This window comes from Ixodes scapularis, unplaced genomic scaffold (assembly GCF_016920785.2).
Source record: "Ixodes scapularis isolate PalLabHiFi unplaced genomic scaffold, ASM1692078v2 PGA_scaffold10__122_contigs__length_95168666, whole genome shotgun sequence".
Taxonomy (NCBI): Eukaryota; Metazoa; Arthropoda; class Arachnida; order Ixodida; family Ixodidae; genus Ixodes; species Ixodes scapularis.
This window is the reverse complement of record NW_024609836.1, coordinates 91045994-91066543: the sequence shown is the minus strand read 5'-3', so window position 1 is coordinate 91066543 and position 20550 is coordinate 91045994. Positions and strand designations below refer to the sequence as shown.

At 45.6% G+C, this 20550-nt stretch overlaps 1 protein-coding gene and 1 pseudogene across 1 annotated transcript; both read left to right on the top strand.

The window, feature by feature from the left end:
• The first annotated feature begins 5140 nt into the window (after positions 1–5140).
• On the top strand, positions 5141–16416 carry LOC120840702. Its single transcript, XM_040211325.3, has 4 exons — positions 5141–5430; positions 6578–6661; positions 7431–7532; positions 16352–16416. Exons 1-4 carry the CDS (start codon positions 5358–5360, stop codon positions 16360–16362), a joined length of 270 nt encoding a protein of 89 aa, XP_040067259.1. The 5' UTR covers positions 5141–5357; the 3' UTR covers positions 16363–16416.
• Positions 16417–16658: 242 nt separating this feature from the next.
• LOC120840696 lies at positions 16659–20012 on the top strand (annotated as a pseudogene).
• The last annotated feature ends 538 nt before the right edge of the window (positions 20013–20550 follow it).

The window sequence follows — 20550 nt, the reverse complement described above, 5'->3', positions numbered from 1 at the left end:
GAATGACTTAAACAAATGTGATTACGACGCAAACGTGTTTTTCATGGTACTTTTCTTTTTAATTTCAGTGCCCGATTGAGAAGAAGGCGCCTGAGGTCCAGGAAGGCATCGAGGCCTGCATTATGGCGAAGACAAGTCGAGCTACATTAAACTCACAACAAGAATGTATCTCCACGTTTTCGCGTCCTCAATAGTGTCGCATATGGTCACCGACAACTTAATAAACACCTGGCGCGGCGAGTCTCGATGTGCCCTATTACCGCTCAGCAGACTGCAGCCAACGAGGTCGTGGCATCCGCCGAAAAGGACGACGAAGAACGAATCGCCAAGCCAGTAGCATGCTCATCACACCCTGCGTTTGTTAAGTTGTCACTGACGAAAATCGTGCGTCTTCTTGCGCATAGTTTACAAATGTGTAAACAAAAATCGTGACAATTTTCGTCACAAAAGATATTGCAGATGATCAGCGAGGAGACAAGCAAAAAATTAATACAAGAACGAGGTTGTTAATAATCCTCCAAAAGAGAACCAGTTCGGGTAAATAAAAAGAAAACGGCTATTACATTAGTTTTTTTTAGCAAGTTCTCGGAAAATCCAGTTCCTAATCGCAACTTTAACCCCGGGGCATTTAATTCCCCTTTTTCCTGTTCCAGATTTCGGCCTCCAGGTCACGCCACTTTTTGCTGCACACTTGCGTGGGCGGTAGACCTCCGCTTCTCTCATTCACATTTATTCCACTAGGTGGCGTCGCCTTCTTGGACTCGCCCATAGGCATTTTCTTATTAACTGATGGTAAGGAAGTTTTATAGCCTCACTTTCTTTGCAGTGCGGAGTGAATATAGATTTCGCATTTAAATATTCTAAGCTTAAATGGTAAAACAAAATGGCTAGGTGGCGTAAGCTACCGCCCGATCCAAAGGGCTCAGCCGGATTCATCCATCCATCCATCCATCGCAATTTTTATGTCCGCGGTGCTCTTAAGGCCACACACTTGCATCTACTTACGACCGTGTGCCTTCAAGTCTCTTGGGACCTCTTAAGACTAGAGAACACACTGGAGCCATCTATCGGGTTGTCGTTGAACTGTTTCAGTTCCCGGATATTCACTATGTTTTTCGCGCATCATGCTTTTTTTTTCTTGGTTCGAAAAACCCTCTGATAATGTTACAAACGACCATTTCTCATAGATGGTACGTACATTTGTTCTCGGAAGTACCGCAAAACCTCCGCTCTAGCGAAATGCAATTCTAGCGTCACCTCACAGATGGCGCCAGCATGCCAGTGTGTTTTCTCGTCGTGAGAGATCACAAGAACGTGGTCGTAAGCAAACACAAATGTTTTAAGGAGCCTTGGAAACACGATCAATAAATCCTCTTGGAATCAGTTTACTCAATGAAAAGGGCGTTTGCTATAATTCTCTAATGGCCCATGCAGGCAATGTGACAAAAAGGTACCCCTGCCTGCCGTACGGCATAGTCTTTGCGACGCCTCAACACTACGCGGAGAGCAAGTTCGTCTGCTCCTTAGCAAAAGTTGTAGTGACGTCAAAAAGACGCCGAACTTTGATTGGCTCTGATTGAAGGATAGTGGGTAGAGCTCAAGACATGCTTGCTTTGAGGTCTATATACTCACTATCCTTCAATCAGAGCCAATGAAAGCTCGGCGTCTTTCTCATGCACGTCACCGCAACTCCTGCAAAGGAAGCAGACGAACTTGCGGTCCGCATAGACGTTCCTGCTTGGCCGGGCTCGTGGAAAGAAGCTGATGGATGGTTTAAATGCATTTTTAATGGAACCTCGGCCCTAATCCAAACGCCTGATCGTTCGTCCGTTCGTTCGTTCACCTTTCAGTGCACTTTCACGCTCAGTTCAGTCGGAAAATTGACGTCCCCTGACTCCACGGTATCAGCGTGACGCGACGACTGGACATCGTGACGCGATTTCACGTGACATCAATTTTGGGGCTGAATTAAGCGGAGAAAATGGCGTTACGTCACACCACGTCAACTGACCTGACTTGACGCGTCTGATCACGTGACGTTGTGATGGGAAGCCGTGGTGTCACGTGACACCGCAAAGTCACGTGACGCTGGGTCACGTGACGTCAAATGCCCGGGAAAATTTAGCGAGGAAATTACTTAACAATACATTCCTGTTCGGAAGAACGCCTTTAGAGCGCGCGACACTAGAGCGCCGACGTTAGAGCGCAACACGAGGGCGCTGCGACAGTAGCGCGCGCTTGACACTAGAGCGCACCCCAGTTGAGCGAACACCGCAAAATCAATCAATCAGTCAATCAATTATTTTTTTTTTCTTTCACAGGAAAGAAGGTAGCTGGGGCAAAAAGCTGCAACATGTGCAGCTTGACAAGGCCCCAGTTCCAAGACAGCGGCGCGCGTACAGGGCTTTGTTCAAAAATCTAATATAAAATGAAAACATTCTTCAAGTTCAGAAGGGCGAAAAAAAGACATTAACAAGATTCTAATGTAACATATGATATCAATTGACACAGTTCACATACAACACGAAGCCTGAAATTCACAACCTCGACAGTATCAACATTAAAGCTTCAAATGGTAAGCTATGGCTAAGATCTGTTTCAACATTCAGCTTGTTCAAGAAAGATGGAAGTATGTATGTAAGCGATGTCAGTCCACAGTTTGTCCGGGGTTGTGGGTAGACTCCACTCTTCACTTCGCCGTGTGTTATAAACGCCGCTATTTTTTATTTAAATTTGCTATTTGTAGAAAACAACTTTGTTTATTTTTTTGTGCTGTTTTATAAGATACTAGAAGGCGGTAGTAATGTAGGTGTGCTATTCTGACAACATTAAAACGGACCACAAGAGCATTTGTATGGTAAAAATAGGACACATTTGCAACCACTCTTAGAGATTTCTTTCGCAGAGTTAGAAGTTTGTTTATATTTTGAATGGTAGTGATACCCCATACCAGGTGACAATATTGAAAATGTGACTGCACGAGGCCGTGAAAAATTATTAACTTAACAAATGAGGTGAAAACTGTACGGTACCGGGATAGAGTACCAACAGCTTTTCTGGCTTTTTTATGTATGTATTCTATGTGCTCGTTCCATGATAAATTATCTGAAAAGATTACACCTAATATCTTGAATGATTTTACTATCTCGACTATGGTGATATTTGAGTTGTACCCGCTGCTCCGCAGAAAAATGTGAGGATGTACCCGCTGCTCCACAGACAGAACAAAATTGTGCGACCCATCGGATCGGAGCAGGGGTGATTTTTGATTGATTGAATATGCCGTTAATAAAAATATAAAAAAAACGGGTACGACTTTTTCTAACCAATTGTTTACTGACATCAGAGAAAAAAGGGGGCGGGAGAGTGGGACACATAGGTACCGGGAATGTCTGCAGTTGGGTGGAGCAGCGAGTCTAAGGTTTCTTCACGGTGCTGCGGTGCGCCTCTCGGACATGCTATATAAATAGTTTACTTTTTGCTATAGTTGGTCTATTCGTGACAGACATTTGGGCTCCGATCTATTTGGTGTCTATTTAGACGTCCCTCGCATAAGTTTAAATGGTATTCTGATCTCCATGTCCGCAATGAAGAAAGCTCACTGCTAAAAAAAGTATCAGTAAAAAACTCATCGAAGCAAAACTCAGCGCAATTTTATCTAATGCAGAACTTTCCAGCCTTTTGACGGATACAGGAAAACCTTCCCTGCAAATCTGTGAAATATATTTGAGAATTTTATTCCAAACTCCTCGCTCGTTGAGGCGTCGGTTACGGTGACGACGTCACCTCCTGTTGTTAAAGGAGCACAATGCCCTTTCTGCATGTCCCAGAAAACAGCCTACAAAGAAAAAAGACGTGTCTATCGCTTTGTCCGTTCTTTGCATTCCACTGAACCGTAGCTTCATCACCTTTGTTCTTAGAAAGTAGTTCAATCTTCTAGGGCCGAATGCGAGTGCTTTGATTCAGAAATATGCGGATACCAAAGATTTCAGAAATATATGAATGTCGAAGAAAAAACCGCAGCACAAACAGAAATAAGAGTTCGAACAGAAGAGTGTTAGACATGAATATTGACCGAACTTCTACACAAGGATAGTGCCACAGGTAGTAAATATAAAGGATTGATTGAAGGATTCGTGGGTCAGCTTATTTCCGACAAAAACGTCTCCAGAGACAGAACCAATGCGTGAAAATCTATAGCGGCCAGACTCCAAGAAGCGCACAGGAAATGGTGCCTGCCACACCGGATGCTGCCCGTCTCGCCCCAGCGCTCTATGCATCTACGGTGACATGAACGTATATTTCATTTCCATTGTCAGCACAGGTTCCCGGATTAAGCGCGTCATAAGTCATTTGTGACAATATGAATGGTTGGCGTATGCCACTTGGCACGAGAGCTCCTTTCCCGAAATTGGTCTTAAAAACCCCAGAATACGGTTAAGCATGTTACATGTTGCTTCTTTCCTTTCAAACGTGTTAAAACAATTCAAAATAAAAATTAGTCAGGTCGGTGGTGAACTTTATCAATTAAAATAAAAAAAAACTAACGAAGCTAGGTCAGCAGCGATTTTTTTATTGCGGAAATGAATGCTACTTATATATATATATATATATATATATATATATATATATATATATATATATATATATATATACTCCCGCCCGTAATTTCTTTCACAATAAAACGCCAGAGAGACCATAAAAATATATGTACAAAGTATGCGAGTATACCCATTGTTATCCCTGAATGAACGCGTTAAAAAAAGAGGAGTTACGAACGACGACCATATAGTGGAAACGGCTACTGCTTGATACGAACGAGACGTTCAAAATAACGACAAAACGTGTTAGTTTCAAGCTGAGGTAGCGCGTTCATTTTGAATCCCAGTAACAAGTAACACATTTAGTTACTTTTTGAGCGAGTAACGGGTAACGATATTTAGTTACTCCATTTCAGTAACGTGTACATGTCTAGTTACGGCACGTTCTACGAGAGCGCCAGGAGCCAGCCGCCTTCCCTCGCCGATATGCAGGAGTCAAACTTCAACTTCCAAGGACTCTGTGTCGATCGCGATAACGTATATGCTGGAACCGACGCCGCGGTCTAGACGCGTGACTTCTTTTTTTTAAATATTTTTTCTGCGTGTCTTTGACCTATCGACAGCTGCGTATGCTCGTTACCGGCACCGGACACCGTGTCGATATACGCCTCGCAGAAACGAAACTTGACACCAGCGAAATTTGCATACACTAACAACGTCCGGCGAAGTAGACTCTGTGCGTCCATGCACGTATAAAGAGAGTCGTCCTCGCTGTCAGATGTCGAAAGACTCGAAACCACGTGCGCCCATTCAGCGATGAAGCTTCTGGCTGTGTTTTGTCTCGCGGCTGTCGCCGCAGCAGCCACGACTCAAGAGTCGCGTCCCGAAGGTGAGTTGGAAGCTGTCATAATGTGGATCGGAAGTTCGTCTGCTTCTTTTGAAGGGGTTGTGGTGACGTCAGAACGCCGAGCTCTCCTTGGTTTTGATTAAAAGGATTGTGGGTAGACCTCAATGCTACATGCCTTGAGTCCCACCCGCTATTTGTTTCGATCATCCACTAAGAGCTTGACGTTCTGACATCATCGGAACCCCTGTACAAGAAGCAAACGAACTCACGCTCCGCATATATTTCCTCTTTCTTTCGTGCATCGTTCATTGTTTTATATATATATATTTTTTTTTTTTTTTTGCTAGAAAAAAACATCTTTCGACAATGGGATAGACCATGTATTTCTCATGATAGTACGCGCATTTGATCTCGCGAATTCTACAAAACCTTCACTCGGGTGAAATCCAGTTCCAGGGTTACCTCGTAGACGGCGCTGGCGTGCCAGAGTTTTCTCGTCGTAAGAGATAGCAGGAACTGAGTCGTAAGAAAACGCGAGTAATGGACGGGCCTTAATTGATTTACGCGTTTGCGTCTGAGAGCGAATGCTTTTGATGAGGGAACGGATGTGCACACTCACGCATGTCATGTAGGCCTGGCCCACTTCCGATCTGTGCATAACTAGACTGAGGGTTTTGCAGTCTTTACGAACTCAAATAAACACGCTATCTATGAGAAATTGTGGCTTATAACTTATAACACTGTAAGCATTATTTCAAACCCAGAGTCCCACTCTGGGTTACTCAAACCCAGATACGATGCGTAAAAAGAGGAAAAGGGAAATATACGCCAGATGGAAGTGTTCCTCTGACACCCGATAGATGGCGCCAGTGTACCATACTTGCAAGCAGTCACGGGGGGTCAATTGCTGGATTGCGCTTCCCCGCACCGAAAATGAAGCCACCGTCGGCCATCTTACGAGATATGCTCCAGCGCTGTAAAGCCTAGACAGTTACCATGGTTACCGTGTGTAGGTCACGTGACAACAGAGACACCCGCCGCCTTGACAACGCTTCCGCGGAACCGGTAAGATGGCCGACCGGTGGCTTCAATCGCGCAATGGGCTCGAAGCGGGGAAGCGCGATCCAGCAATTGTCATTGAGATCAGTGAAAGGAACTGTGATAGCCAGTAGAGTCCATTCATTCGTAGGTCCTGAGTGCCCGCTGCTGAAATGCGTCGGTGGTTCTAAGGTGGCCTGCATCGTTGGTGAAGAAAGGTGCAGCTGTCGTTGCGGTGAGGTTAATTTTTTTCTTTTCGTTTTTACCTTCTGGTAGAACCATCAACAGCTTACTAAACGTGCTGCTCCCGACCATCTTATAGGCCGACACGCGGGCCTGACGTCACGCAACTGAGGTGGCGCTGCTATCTGCAGGGCGCATGCGCAGACTTTTTACTTCTCACGAATCTGGTTTCTGCGCAGGCGCAGTGCCCATCCCTCCTGTGAAAACTCCGCGCTTGTCCGCACCCTCGTGGGGGCTTTGTTTGTAACCAGCACGTTGCATGCACAACAACGCCCTGCGATTATCCTGGATCGTTGGCCTCCTCCGAATCAGTTTTATACAATATAACATTAAAGATACTCCCCCTAACGTCATCACTAGTGAATTCATGCGGAGCGGCCGAGCTCGAGGCAGCATCGCGGTAAGTACGGCTTGCAGCGTCTCACACCGGGCGTGACGCAAGCACGCGGTAATACCAAGACGGAAGCGTCTGTCGTTTTGCGGCGACTTGGTGTCGTTTGGGTAAATTGGTTCTGCGACCAATAGACCCCTTGCAAAACCCCGTCAAGCAACGTTGGCGGTCGCCATTTTTGGTGTACGAAGCGCGTGATTGGATCCGAGTCCTCGCCGAACGCTGACGCGACCCTCGTGTCCAATGCACGATCAGAGTTCGTGCCCAAACAATGGCGGACTTGGCAGAGTGGCTACTAGATGGCGCAGGCAGTTTTGGAAAAGGGTCTATGGCCAATATATTATCACTGTGCTTTGCTCGTACTTCACAGTGCAAAGCGAGGACCCGTGCGAGTCTATTCAAGACCAGCCCTGCCTCTTGGGCAAAAGAAACCACTGCACGACTCAAGACATCACGTGCAAGTGTCGTTGTGGTACGTGGTTTCACAACAAACTATCATCACTGACGATTTAAGAAACGTGGATTGGTGCCAATTCCGAGCTTCTTAGGATCAATCCACAGTCAATGATATTGAGGCCATATAAGAACGCCGCATAGGCATCACGAAGCACAAAGCGTGAACATAATACGCTACGCCCTACCTTTCTTAAGCCGTCGATGACTATCCGGAAAGCAAGTCGTCTGCTTTTTTTGCAGGCCTTGCGGTGACGTCAGAACGACGCCGAGTTCTCATTGACTTTGATTGGAAGGATAATGGGTAGACCTCAAGGCAGCTGGCTTTGAGGTTTATCCCCTATCCTTCAATGAGAGCCAATCAAAGCTCGGCGTTCTGACATCACCACAACCCTTGCGAAAAAGCAGACGAACTTGCGCTCTGAATACAGCGCATTGCACTGCGGCTGCCGAGAGATAATAGAGAGCTTTAGGGAACTGTTTTTGCACATGCCATACGGTACGATAGGCCATCCAGTACGCACTGCGCATGCGCCGCCTCAGAAGTCTCTCATATGCGCAGTTCGTACCGGAGGGCCCATATACCATATCGGATGTCTAAAAACAGTTCCCTAAAACTTTCTCTTATTAGGGAGTTTTCGTAGATCGTTTTCGCCGTCCCGCAATGCCCTCCACAACCCGCTACGATAGCGGAAACTCCACAGTCAAGGCTACCGGCGCGCAGGCGCAGTAGCAACTTCTTCGTTGCGGAACGCTTAGCGGAGGGGGCAGCGCGGTCTACGAAAACTCCCTATTAGCGAGGTTTCGTAGACCGCGTTGAGCCCCCCGCTAAGCCCTCTGCAACGAAGAAGCGAGTCTGCGCTTGCGCGCCGATGGCCTTGACTGTAGAGTTCCCGCTATCGTAGCGGGTTGCGGAGAGCGCTGCGTGACGGCGAAAACGATCTACGAAAACTCCCTATTGTAACGCCGCTCGACCCAAGTTGCATGTGTTAGAAGGCAGCGTCTGTTGGAAGCAAAATATAAGCCGAAATCTACTGTGGAGGTGGGATCTTGCAAGGTTTATTTATTTCTAAATTCTTAGAGTCCTTAAGGGTCCTTATTCGAGGACATTGATAATCTTAGAGGCCACATATCACCAGCGTGAGGCAGTATACGTGCAGGAACATCTGAGGACGTCAAAGTGAAACACACACTAAACTTAATGTTAACAACAGAACGATTGGCAATTGTATGGTAAGAGAAACATACGGACATGGGTTCAATCCGCACTTCTGCCCGTTTCGATCTGGATGAGCATCGTACCGGCGTGCGGTCGTGTATCACTACTGCGTGCTGCACGTTAAAGACCCCAGGCTAGCGGTTGTACTGCACTGGCTAAATTGCTCATGTACAGCGTGTGACTCGTCGCAACTTTAATGGCTGACCAACTACACGCTGCATAAATATCCCCATAACCCAATTTTTTTTTACATACGGACAATGTAAAACATTACCGTTCGTAATAAGCGCGTAGCATACTTGAAAAGGACTAAGAATCCAATTGGGATATTGCTACAAAATAAAGAGCGTGATCGTTCAGGGTAGCATACGATAAGGCAGGTGCATGCAGTGAATATTAGTATGAGGAAGAAAAAGAGGAATTAAAATAGCTATCTGAGAGTCGGGAGATTCAGTGGTGGCGACGATCCCGCCCAATCTTTCTGTCACATCTTGTCTATGTGCACAGGAGAAAGTTGTTGCTTAAATTTAATCTGGGTGTCACTGGATCATTGTGCGAATTGCATCTGCTCTCTTTAGTTAGTGGGCATCTTAGCAGCAGAAAAATAAAAACCTACACTCTAAGAAAAAAAAACTGTCCTTGTAAGGTTTTTTTGACACACCAAGAACTCTTTCAGCTAGTGAAGGATGGTTTTGCCTCAATCACTCTCGCCCCCTGGCGCACTAGAAACACAACTGGGCGATGATAAACTTCCGCATTAAAAGAAGGAGCTTAAAAGAACACCTTATAGGAATTCTCACAAAGAACCCTTTTAAGGGGGTGCTTAAAATAAAATATGGACAAGCCGAAGAACCCCTAAGAGTAAATTTTCGATTAAATTTAGGTTGGTCGTAAACTCCCCTATAGGTAACCATTCTTGGCCACCTCCTACCCGATGTGAGCAATTGCGGTCGTCTTCACCAAGGGTGCTTGCTGCCTCCGACGGTAATAAAAGGCCGGCGAATGTGCGTCAGGGGTCGTTGGGTCGTTTGGTCATAGCTAGCAACGATGGTTGGCAAATGATTACTGTAACTATGAACCAGTGCGTTGTGTATTCCTTCAGGAAGGAAAATCTAACAAGCTAGCCAAGATAAGTTTCTTGTGGCCTTCGCAATATTTATTATAACGTTTGTCACTAACAATGTTTTCAATAAAGCGGCTTCGTCTTTTCGGGGTCGCTGGTGCCTACGCACGACCAAGGACGTTGTTTACGAGCACGAGCACACAGTTAGACGGTGGCGCCATCGTTTAGTGTTAGGCTGAAACTGCTCCGACGTCGCTGCACACGAGGGTCTATGAATTGATTTACTGACCGATCGCAAGATGGCAGCACACGTTTTGGAAGTTCTGGGTAGGGAACATTCGCGTAATTTCTGCCGTATTTCTGGAAAGTATTCTCGGTACAGTTTGCCTTTATTAACCTAACAAAAAAGGCACGTAAATATGTAAATGTGGAAAATATTTTACAAATAAAACAATAATATACTTGATACATACAAAATCCAAGAGTGTAACTGCTAACAAAGATATCTATATATATTTTTTTGTAATCTGCAAAGACGATGCAGTATAGTGATATTATATACAATAACTATAAACTGGTTTTGTCCTAATATCAACTGGGACACAAAGAGGTCGTTTGTATATTTTTAGTTTACGACATTAGCATGTTTAGAAGCATCTCAAAATGTTTTATAGGGTTATTTGAAGTGCCTCTTAGATAAACGCTTTTGAGGATGTTCAGTTACCAAAAAAGAAGAAAAAAAAAATGAAAGCCATTCACAACTCCCTGTAACGCCGAATTAGAGCGCAGCTCTTGAGGAGGAGGAGGGAAGGGTACTGAGGTTCACGTGTTATCGGGGGGGGGGGTGGTCACATGACCTTGGAGGGGTCACATGACCCCCTCGCCAAGGTCACGTGGGGTCACGTGACCACGGTGTCACGTGACCTCGGGGGTCACCTGACCTCAAAAGAAATTTTTCCGCTAGATTTAGCGGGGAAATTTTTTCGCTAGATTTAGCAGGGACGTGTTTCCGCTAGATTTAGTGGGAAAATTTTTCCGCAAGATTTAGCGGGGAAGTTTTTCCGCTAGATTTAGCGGGGAAAATTTTCCGCTAGGTTTAGCGGAGAAATTTTTCCGCTGGATTTAGCGGGGAAATTTTTCCGCTAGATTTAGCGGGGAAATATTTCCGCTAGATTTAGCGGGGAAATTTTTCCGCTAGATTTAGCGGGGAATTTTTTTTGCTAGATTTAGCGGGGAATTTTATCCGCTAGATTTAGCGGGGAAAATTTGCCGCTAGATTTAACGGGGAAATTTTCTGCTAGATTTAGCGGAGAAATTGTTCCGCTAGATTTAGCGGGGAAATTTTTCCGCTAGATTTAGGGGGGAAATTTTTCTGCCAGATTTAGCGGGGAAATTTACCCATAATGCACCGCGCGGTTACGCCGACGGCGACGCCGACGCCGCTCAAGCCGGAAACGGGCGCCTAAGAGCTGCGCTCTAAAATGAAAGCCGTTTACAACTCCCTGTAACGCCGAATTAGAGCGGAGCTCTTAAGGAGGAGGACGGAAGGGTACTGGGGGGGAGGGTCAAGTGGCCTCGGGTGGCGGGGGGGGGGGGAGGTTCACGTGACCTTGTGGGAGTCACGTGACCTTGGGGTGCCAAGTGATGTCGGGGGGTCACGTGACGATGTCGATGACGTCATTAGTGACGCCACCGATGACGTCATTAGTGACGATGCCGATGTGGATACCGATGACGTCACTAATGACGTCATCAGTGATGATGACGATGCGGATGCCGGTGACGTCATCAGTGACGTCACGGATGACGTCATCAGTTATGAGGAGGATGACGATGCGGATGCCGGTGACGTCATCAGTAACGTCACTCATGATGACATTAGTGATGATGACGATGACGATGCGGATGCCGGTGACGTCATTACTGACGTCACTGATGACGTCATCAGTGGCGATGACATCGACGGGTGGGTCACGTGACCTCGGGGGTATTCCCAGTTCACGTGACCCCGGGGGGTTACGTGACCTGGCTAACCATCGTGACCTTCGTGAGGGTAACCCTAGTAACCCTTGTGAGGGCAACTCTCGTGAACCTCGTGAGGATAACTCACATAAACCCCGTGACCCTCGTGAGCGTAACCCTTTTGAGGGTAACTAACCCTCGTAACCCTCGTTAGGGTTACAAGGGTTAGAAACCCCCGTAGCCCTCGTGAGGGTAACCCTCGTGAGAGTAACCCTCGTAACCCTTACGAGGGTTACTCGCGGTTACGCCGACGGCGACGCCGACGCCGTTCAAGCCAGGAATGGGCGCCTAAGAGCTGCGCTCTAAAAAGAAAGGAACACGAGAATATTTGTCTTGCTGTTCACCTCCAGTAAATTATTATTATTTACGCAGGGATCCTGAATTTGACCCCCACCCCTGTCCGTTTCGATTTGGAAGGGCCTCTTACCGGCGAGCGGTTATGTATCACTAGCGCGAAATTCATGTCACAGACATTAGACCAGCAGTCCTACTGCACTTGCAAAATTTCTCATTTTCAATGTAGACATAAGGCGCCCTTGGAGCAGACTAACTTACCTCTGTCTATAAATTCATGCATAAAGTAACCACCGAGCAAAGAAAGGTGTTTGATAGACATTTACAAATACCCTCGTTTCCTAAAAAGAGATTTCGTAAATTAAGTAATAAGTACCCGCTGGTTTAACTTCTGAGTCTTATCTCTCACCATTTATCTCCAGCTCTACTTGGAATATTTATGTCTCATAAGGATCGAGGAGTAGGCCTTACTTTGGCCACTTAGGGGAAGATAGGGGTTATCGAGAATATCGCCTCGATAAGTATTTTACGACGCATGGCGGTTGCGCGATGTGGGCAGCTTGATATGTTTCGACGAAAACATTATCGATAACGGGGCGCATTCAAGAAGTTAGAAAGTGATGTCTTTTCCCTCGTCGAAAGCTTTTCCCAAAAGCTTTCGACCGGATAAATCATAAAATTCTATTTGAAAAATTAAATTTCTATGGCATTCGAGGGCATTCTCTTGTTTTAATTGAAAGTTACTTAAGCGGTCGGATGCAAACAGTTGAAATTAATGGTTTTTCTTCTATGCTGAAAGCAGTCCGAACAGGGGTACCTCAAGGTAGTGTCTTGGGGCCACTGCTTTTTAATTTATTTATAAATGATGTAGTCGCTATTGCAAGTAACGCCTCATTTGTCATGTATGCCAACGATACTAGTATATTTTTTTTCAGGGAACAATATTGATATAATGATAGCCGATGCAAACACATGTCTGCAAAAGCTTAGTTCATGGACTGTCTCAAATTCCCTAAAAATAAATGAAACCAAAACAAAAGCCGTTATCTTTAAATCAAAAGGTAGAGTGTTCAATCCTAATGTAAAGTTAATGTTGAATTCTTCGGATATTGAATTTGCAAGCACTGTTAAAACTTTAGGCATAATTTTTCATGAACATATGTTATGGGACTCCTATATTCAAAATCTTACACTTAAGCTTTCAAATATCGTAGGAATTCTATATAAGCATCGCCATACATTACCATCTAGTATTAAACTCTTAATTTATAATGCATTGTTCAATTCTCGTATATCCTACTGTAACCTGGTGTGGGCAACCACGACCAGTACAAACCTTAATAAACTTTTTTTATTGCAGAAGAGAGCAATTCGAGTCGTAGCCAATGCGTCGTATTACGCACACACCGATCCACTTTTCTCTAAGCATAAAGTACCAAAAATACAAGAATATTACAAATATAAGCTTGCGACAGTATACGCGGCATCCCTTAAGTATTTTAACCACCCATTACTGCGGTTTTCTAGACTAAGTGTTAAAAATACGGTATACGGAGTACGTAGCGCCGGGTCCCTGAGAGTACCTCGTCCTAGAACAAATTATGGGCTTCAAATGTTACAGCATACATTGCCAACATTAATGAACTTTTTAAGAGACCACCATGTCTGTCTTGATGCACTAAATAAGAAAACAATACGCACAATATTCACTTCTAACTTTTAAACTTTTTTCTCCCGCATAGAATTGCCTGTTTTGTTTTTTCGCCTTTAAAATGTTTCTGTTAACGTTTCCTGTCTGCCGATCGGCCGATAGGGGGCAGGGGCTTTGTCAAGCTGCACATTTTGCAGCTTATTTCCCTGTCTCCGTCACCCATATGTACAAATGGGAGTAAATAAATGAATTGAATTGAATTGAATTGAAATACGTTGCTGCAGTCCTCCCCACGGAGCCTCGTGTAAAATGCTCAAATGCATCCGGACACAGGGAATGTTTTAACCTGCTGCGTTGTAGGTATTGACGCATGATCGAAATATCAATAACTCTGCAACATGTAAGCTAACGCTTCAAACCCCCTTTTAGACGGTCCGCAAAATTCGGATTCTCAAGGTATCGCGCTACGATTTCCTACAGAGGTGCGGTTAGGTGGTGGAAGCATGAAGTGAAAATATCAACAAATAAACCTACTTTGTTCAAAAAAAAAGGTTTCTGGCTATTTGCCGCGGCATTCGCAGACGACGTCATAACCGGGCTCGCCCAGTTGTATGTTCTGCCGAAAGATGGCGCAACGTGATGTACGAGAGTAATGCAGGGCCTCGACCGATCATCTCCCTTACCAAATATAGGAAGCCGTGAGAGATTTAAATAGTTGCTTTCTTATGAGTTTAATTTGTTTTTTTATGAATAAATTATCGCACAATTAGAATTTAACATCAGAGAGACGCGCACCGGTACTCTGAAAAGTTTCCGAAGATCGTCTGCTAAGCTCGGCGCTGGCGCGCTCGGCGCTTCCGACATCTGTCGTCCGCAAAATGAACTAGGCGAGCGCGGTCAGGATGTCGTCTGAAAATGCTGCGGCAGATAGCCCGAAACAGGTTTTACTATTTTCTTTTGTAGCGTGAGCTACACTGGCCGAGGTTGAGCAGTTTTGCGTGGCTCGCATAAGCCGTGCTCTGTACTGCGCATGCGCGAGGTGCAGTGATGTCACATGGCGCACAGCTGGCGCGCCAAAACCGCCGCCGCCGCCGCCGCCGCCGCCGCCGCGCCCGCCTCGCCGGTCTGCGCATTCCAGAGGAGTGACGTCATAGCCACGGCAGACGCACTGGCGCCGCCGCGTGCCCAGCTGTGCGCCTCCGTTGCGCAGTAGCCAAGTCTGACGCCGCACCGGAGCCGCTTGATAGCGCCTCTCGTTTTGTGCGCATAAGCTCATGCTACGTATATCCTGGCATAGCCGAGCTAAGCCACCGCAATTTTTTTGAACAAGGTAAGCTCATCTGTTGGTATTTTCGCACCATGCTTCCGCCATCTGGTTGCACCTCTGTAACAAATCACAGCCTGATACATTGCGAAAAAAATTTTTTGCGGGCCGTCTGAAGGGCCTCAGAAGCGTTAGTTTACATGCTGTAGATCGATTTATAGCCCACAAACACTCTGCGTCTTCTTTGATCAAGCTGAACATCTATAGATTTCAACATGATGAAAATCTACGAAGCAAACACAATAACAACACATTACTGTAAATAAAATACGCAATGGTAGCTTTGCGAGAAAGGCTTGGTTCGCAGCACGTTAATCCTGCGGCATTTTTTAAATGTTTCGCTCTATTTAAAATGAGCATAGGTCTCCGGGGTAAAATGTTTCGGATCAGTCTAAAGCCCGCCTGAATCATATGTAGGCTCTAGACTAAATCGGCTCAAAGATTCTTTTTAGGCAATTCCTATGTTTCCGGAAGGTAAGATTAGTTCGCGAAGGAGTGACAGAGAGGTTAGTTAACTTGGGGCCTTATGCTACACGGCGGGACCAAGCGGAACCAAGGAACCGGGACAATGTCGTCTGCTGCGATTGGCCTAGTGAAGAGCTAGTGATGGAAGAGAAACGTGGTATACAAAAATAATCATAAGGACGACTGTGTATGTTCAATGAGAATTTACAAAACGAAGGGCGTGGCTTCTATGTTCACGTTTCTTGATTCGTGATTCGTCTTCTGGAGTTCTTATAATCACTAATGACGCAAAGTCATTGCGTGCGGAGGGATAATAACATGCTCAACCACGTCCTGTGTTTGTTAAGCTGTTAGTTACTCTATACGATAACAAAAGTCATTGCCAGAGCTAGTATACATTGTAAGAGCATCATCAAATAAAAGCCGTGCGTGCTTTTACCACTGAAAAACCATTACTTAAATAACACGAAGCCTATGAGGTTAATGCACACCGAAGTGTAGGACAAGATATATATCATAATAAGTCTTTACACTATGCACCACTGCAGACACGCAAACAATCGCCTGGAATAAGAACCTTTACACTGGCGCAGTCAAAAGGGGGGGGGGGGGGGGGGGGGAGCAATGAAGAAACATTTCTTTGACCAAGTGTCCACCAATGTGTCACCGTGCAACTGTGAATTATGCGCGGTGTTTGAAAGTTGACTGCCGGGTTATATGAATAACGAGACAAGTTCTGCTAAGTATACACGTGTTCTGATGGTAGAAATGTACACAATTCTTTCTTTTTTTTATTGCAGTGCCCGTATGAGAAGAGCCTGGAGCCATGTAGGGATGTTGCAATAAAATAAGCTTCGAAGATGGACAGGCTCCGACCTTCAAGGTTTCATGGTAATTCTGTTCTCGAACGGAGTTCGCTGCAAGTGGTCATTTGCGTGCAATGTAGCAGCAAAGTGGGCATATTAACTAGTGTTTCCTAGTAGCAATTACTGACGGCTCTAATGACGCACGAGGTTTTCAAGCCTTCAAGGTGCTATCGATATCGCTCGGTGGTGCAAGCAAGATTCCGCATCAATATAAATGAATGTGCGTGACTTGCGCTTACAAATGCCTCCGAGTGAATTCGTGCTACAAAAACCCAAGAAGAAGAAGGAAAAAAAAGATGGTGTTATTCATTATAGCAAATGTAATTTCGTAAAAAAAATTGTTTGTTTTGTTTTAGAGAATAAGTAATGGCGCTTTTGTGCGATACAAAACTCGTACTTCCTTTAGCGATGATCGATGCCCTATAAGGTATTACTCGAGGAAACCTTGTAACTAGCGAACTCAACTGGCATCATTACGGCGGAAAAATACAAAAAAAAAAAAAAGCCAGCTCCTTTTTTCTTTTCAAGACGCACTATCAGTTTTAGCACCTTGGTTACATCATCGCGAGACGAGAAGTGAACTTTTAAGTTTGATTCCTCCAGGCTCCAGCCGTCCGCGGTGTCCTTGAATCCTAAATCAGTTACCAAGGTGCCTAAAGCCACACCCACGCTGCTCGCGTATCATACAGAAGACAGGGCGTTTGCTGCATACACAAAGACAGAATCAGGCAGTTTTGGAATAGCGCACGCTAAGGCTTTGCGTACGCAAAGAATAGCGTCGTCGCTGCCGCGCATGCGCCGAACGCTAACCACGTTTTGCACTTTGCGTGCGCAATTTTAGCGTACGCTATTTTTCGAAAATTGCTTTCGTATACACGAAAAGTCTTCGCGCTTGTTTGCGCTCCTCCAGGGAGGATTTGTGATAAGTTTGCTAATGCGAAGACGAGCACAGTTAAAAAAAGGGCTGCTCCCATGGCGGAGTCGTGAGTTTGACGTCGGCGGCACCCTCGCGACTGCGATTCTTAACACAGGAAGACATTGCACTCATACGTGGAGGTACAGGCCAGAAACGTTTCGCAAACCCCAGCAGGGGGGAGGGAGGGGGGGGGGGGGGGGGGGGGACAACGATCGCCGGCTGCTTGCGACGCGCGAAGGTTTCTCGGAGAAGGTCCTCAGTACACGTGACCTCTCTTGCCGAGGCGACGCAAGCGGATGCGACCGGTAACAAAAATAAAAAACCGAACAAAAAATTGTTTTGTTTCTTAAGTAACAGGCCTTTCGTGCGTAAAATAAAAATTGTTATTGTACCTTGGTGGCGTCGCAAGCGCGACTTGCATGAGCTTTTGCGTCGCGGCTGAGAAACGCTATTCTAAAATACTCTTACGTAGCGTGCATGCGCAAACGCAAGCGTTAAATGTAGCGCTAGCGTGCGCTAAAATTGCGTACATTACTTTAAAGCTCCCCATTATCTGTCAACATGCGTCTCAAGCGTGTTCGAAACACGTTGCTCTACGATGCACACAGTTTTTGTTTTTGTTTTGTTGGTATGAGTACGACCAATGTCACATGACAGTCGAATGCAAGGAAGAAAGACGCCTCAGACAGTCTGTGCAGACTGTCTTTTGTATGACGTATTAGTGGTGTGACCGGGGCTATTGTAGGTATTCCAGGTATCCTGCTCAGAGCATCCCGTTGCAGTGCCCACACCTCGTGCAGAAACTGCGCATTGTCCCGTACCTCGTGGGGGCTTGTTTGGAGAGAGCGCGTTGGCCTATAAGGGGGTATTCGCTGGACGCCGTAGTTGAGGGTGGTGTTTAGTGCGCATGCTCACAACGAGCTCACATTCACAGCCCGCTAAGACCGGCACTCTTGATGGCGCGGAATGCACGCTGCGAAAGAACTGCGGAAGTTCGCTGTCAGCAAGCGCTCACGAGCCGCGCACGCAGATATGGCCGCCAGTGAATACTCCCTATACACGTTTTCTACGTTGGCGCCGCCATTTTCAATTCTGGAACATCCGGTATGCGTGAAAACATCGCTTCCTTCTCGCCTCGACAGTAGAACGTGTTAACATTTTAATTGCAACTGTCAGTCGTTCTCGTTATTACCCTTCTATGCTATTTTACTTGTTCGGGGTTGTAATCTCTTGCTTTTTGTTCGGAACGCATACCGGATAGGGGGACAACGCGGCTGGGTGCGAGGCTAAACGAAAAAGGTGGATAGGGAGTATTCACCGGCGGCCATAGCTGTGTGCGCGGCTGGTGAGCGCGTATTGACGGCAAACTTTTGCAGTTCCTTTGCAGCATGCATTCCGCTCCATGAAAAGTGTCTGTCTTAGCAGCCTAATAACGCGAGCTCGTTTTGAGCGTGCTCTCTAAATAGCACCCGCAAATGTGGCGTCCAGCGAATACTTCCTCTAGAAGTGGTGCCTGAAGCGTGTCTTCGACTAGTGTGTTTAGCGTCCTATGCAAGTCGCTTACGTCAAATTTTCCTCCAGGTTGGTCTTTTTTACAAACCTGTTGACCATCACAGTGTTAGACGTTACTTGTCGGTGCCGAGCCCCTTTGCTTTTGTCTTTGTGCTTTGTCATTTTGAAGCGTACAGTGCTTACGTGACTTGTGTATTGTGCTAGGCAGCATCCATAGTAATAGGGAGTATTCACTGGCGGCCGTAGCTGTGTGCGCTAATGCTGAGCGCGTGCTGACGGCGAGCTTCCACAGTTCTTTTGCTACGTGTATTCCGCACCATCAAGAGTGCCGGTCTTAGCAGCCTATTGATGTGAGCTCGTTCTGAGCATGCGCTCTAAACAGCACCCACAAATATGGCGTCCAGTGAATACTTCCTATAGAGATAATGCTGCTACTTTCTGGCAGTGTAGAAATGAACCCTGGTCCGTTCACGCAAGAGCAAACTAAGAGAATACTAGAAGTCTTGGAGGTATACTACCGGGCATACACAAAAACCAAGACGTAATTTTGGCTGAAATGGCGGCAATCAAGCAAACACAAACATCGCTCGAAGAAAAACTATCATCTGTGTTTTCAACACTAGAATCACTTAAAAAAGACGTTACTTCACTGAACTCCCTTGAGACTAAAGTGCAGCAAATACAAGTTGAATCCACGGAACTTACCGAGCAGTTAAACCAGCTGGCAAACAGGCATGATGATATAGAAAATCGCTATCGGAGAAATAATCTAATTTTTTATGGTGTTGCCGAGGATACAAATGAAACATGGGCAACGTCCGAAACAAAAGTTCCGCAGCTCTGCGAAACTGTGCTATTGACCATTCACATGTGGAACGCGCTCACCGACTGGGTAGACACAATGCAGAGAGGTCCAGGCCAATCATAGTAAATCGTTCCTCGTTCGAAACAAAGCAAATTATACTATCACAAACGCCCAAGCTAAAAAACAGCGGAATATCTATCGGCGAGGACTTTTCTGTAAACGTGCGTCATGAAAGAAGCAAGTTTCTGGGATTTGCCAGGACAAAATAGTCAATTAAACTACGCTACAACAGACTAATTATTGGAAACAAAGTATTTTACTATGACAGCAATGAACAAAGAGTAAAAGAGAAAAGAATCTAGCAACCAGTACAAATTCCACGGGCTGCCCTCAAAAATACAATAACTGTGAATGAACTCGATGTACTTCTCGTGATTGTCGTGGTGTAAAAAATAAAAATGATGATTTAGCAGAGCTTGTTAATCTGACAAGGCCCAGTATTGTAATGGGTACAGAGTCCTGGCTTGATGACTCAATCAAAAGTGCAGAAGTTTTTCCACCTGACTATACTGCTTATCGACGAGACAGAAATGGGCATAGTGGAAGAGTATTCCTGCTGACTCATAACAGTCTGCAAAGCACCGCCATTGACTTTTCGCAATTTTCATTTGAGTCTGTTTGGTGTAAGGTGTCGCTTCGAAATGGCCACTTCCTCACAGTCGGTTCATTCTATAGACCGCCTGCGTCTGGTGACGATTCCATTCCTTCTTTAACAAATGCTCTTTCAACAATTTCTTACGACTACCTTGTACTGGGAGGCGACATTAACTTTCCTGATGTTAACTTTGTTGTTGGCTTATCGATCAGTACAAACTTATCCACACCTTACAAGACCTTTAT

Excerpts from the sequence above, each read along its gene's own strand:
- LOC120840702 (XM_040211325.3), top strand. The coding sequence starts at position 5,358 with ATGAAGCTTCTGGCTGTGTTTTGTCTCGCGGCTGTCGCCGCAGCAGCC. Across the intron at positions 5,431-6,577 it reads TCAAGAGTCGCGTCCCGAAG|GTCCTGAGTGCCCGCTGCTG; the intron begins GTGAGTTGGAAG and ends ATTCATTCGTAG. Across the intron at positions 6,662-7,430 it reads AAGGTGCAGCTGTCGTTGCG|TGCAAAGCGAGGACCCGTGC; the intron begins GTGAGGTTAATT and ends CGTACTTCACAG.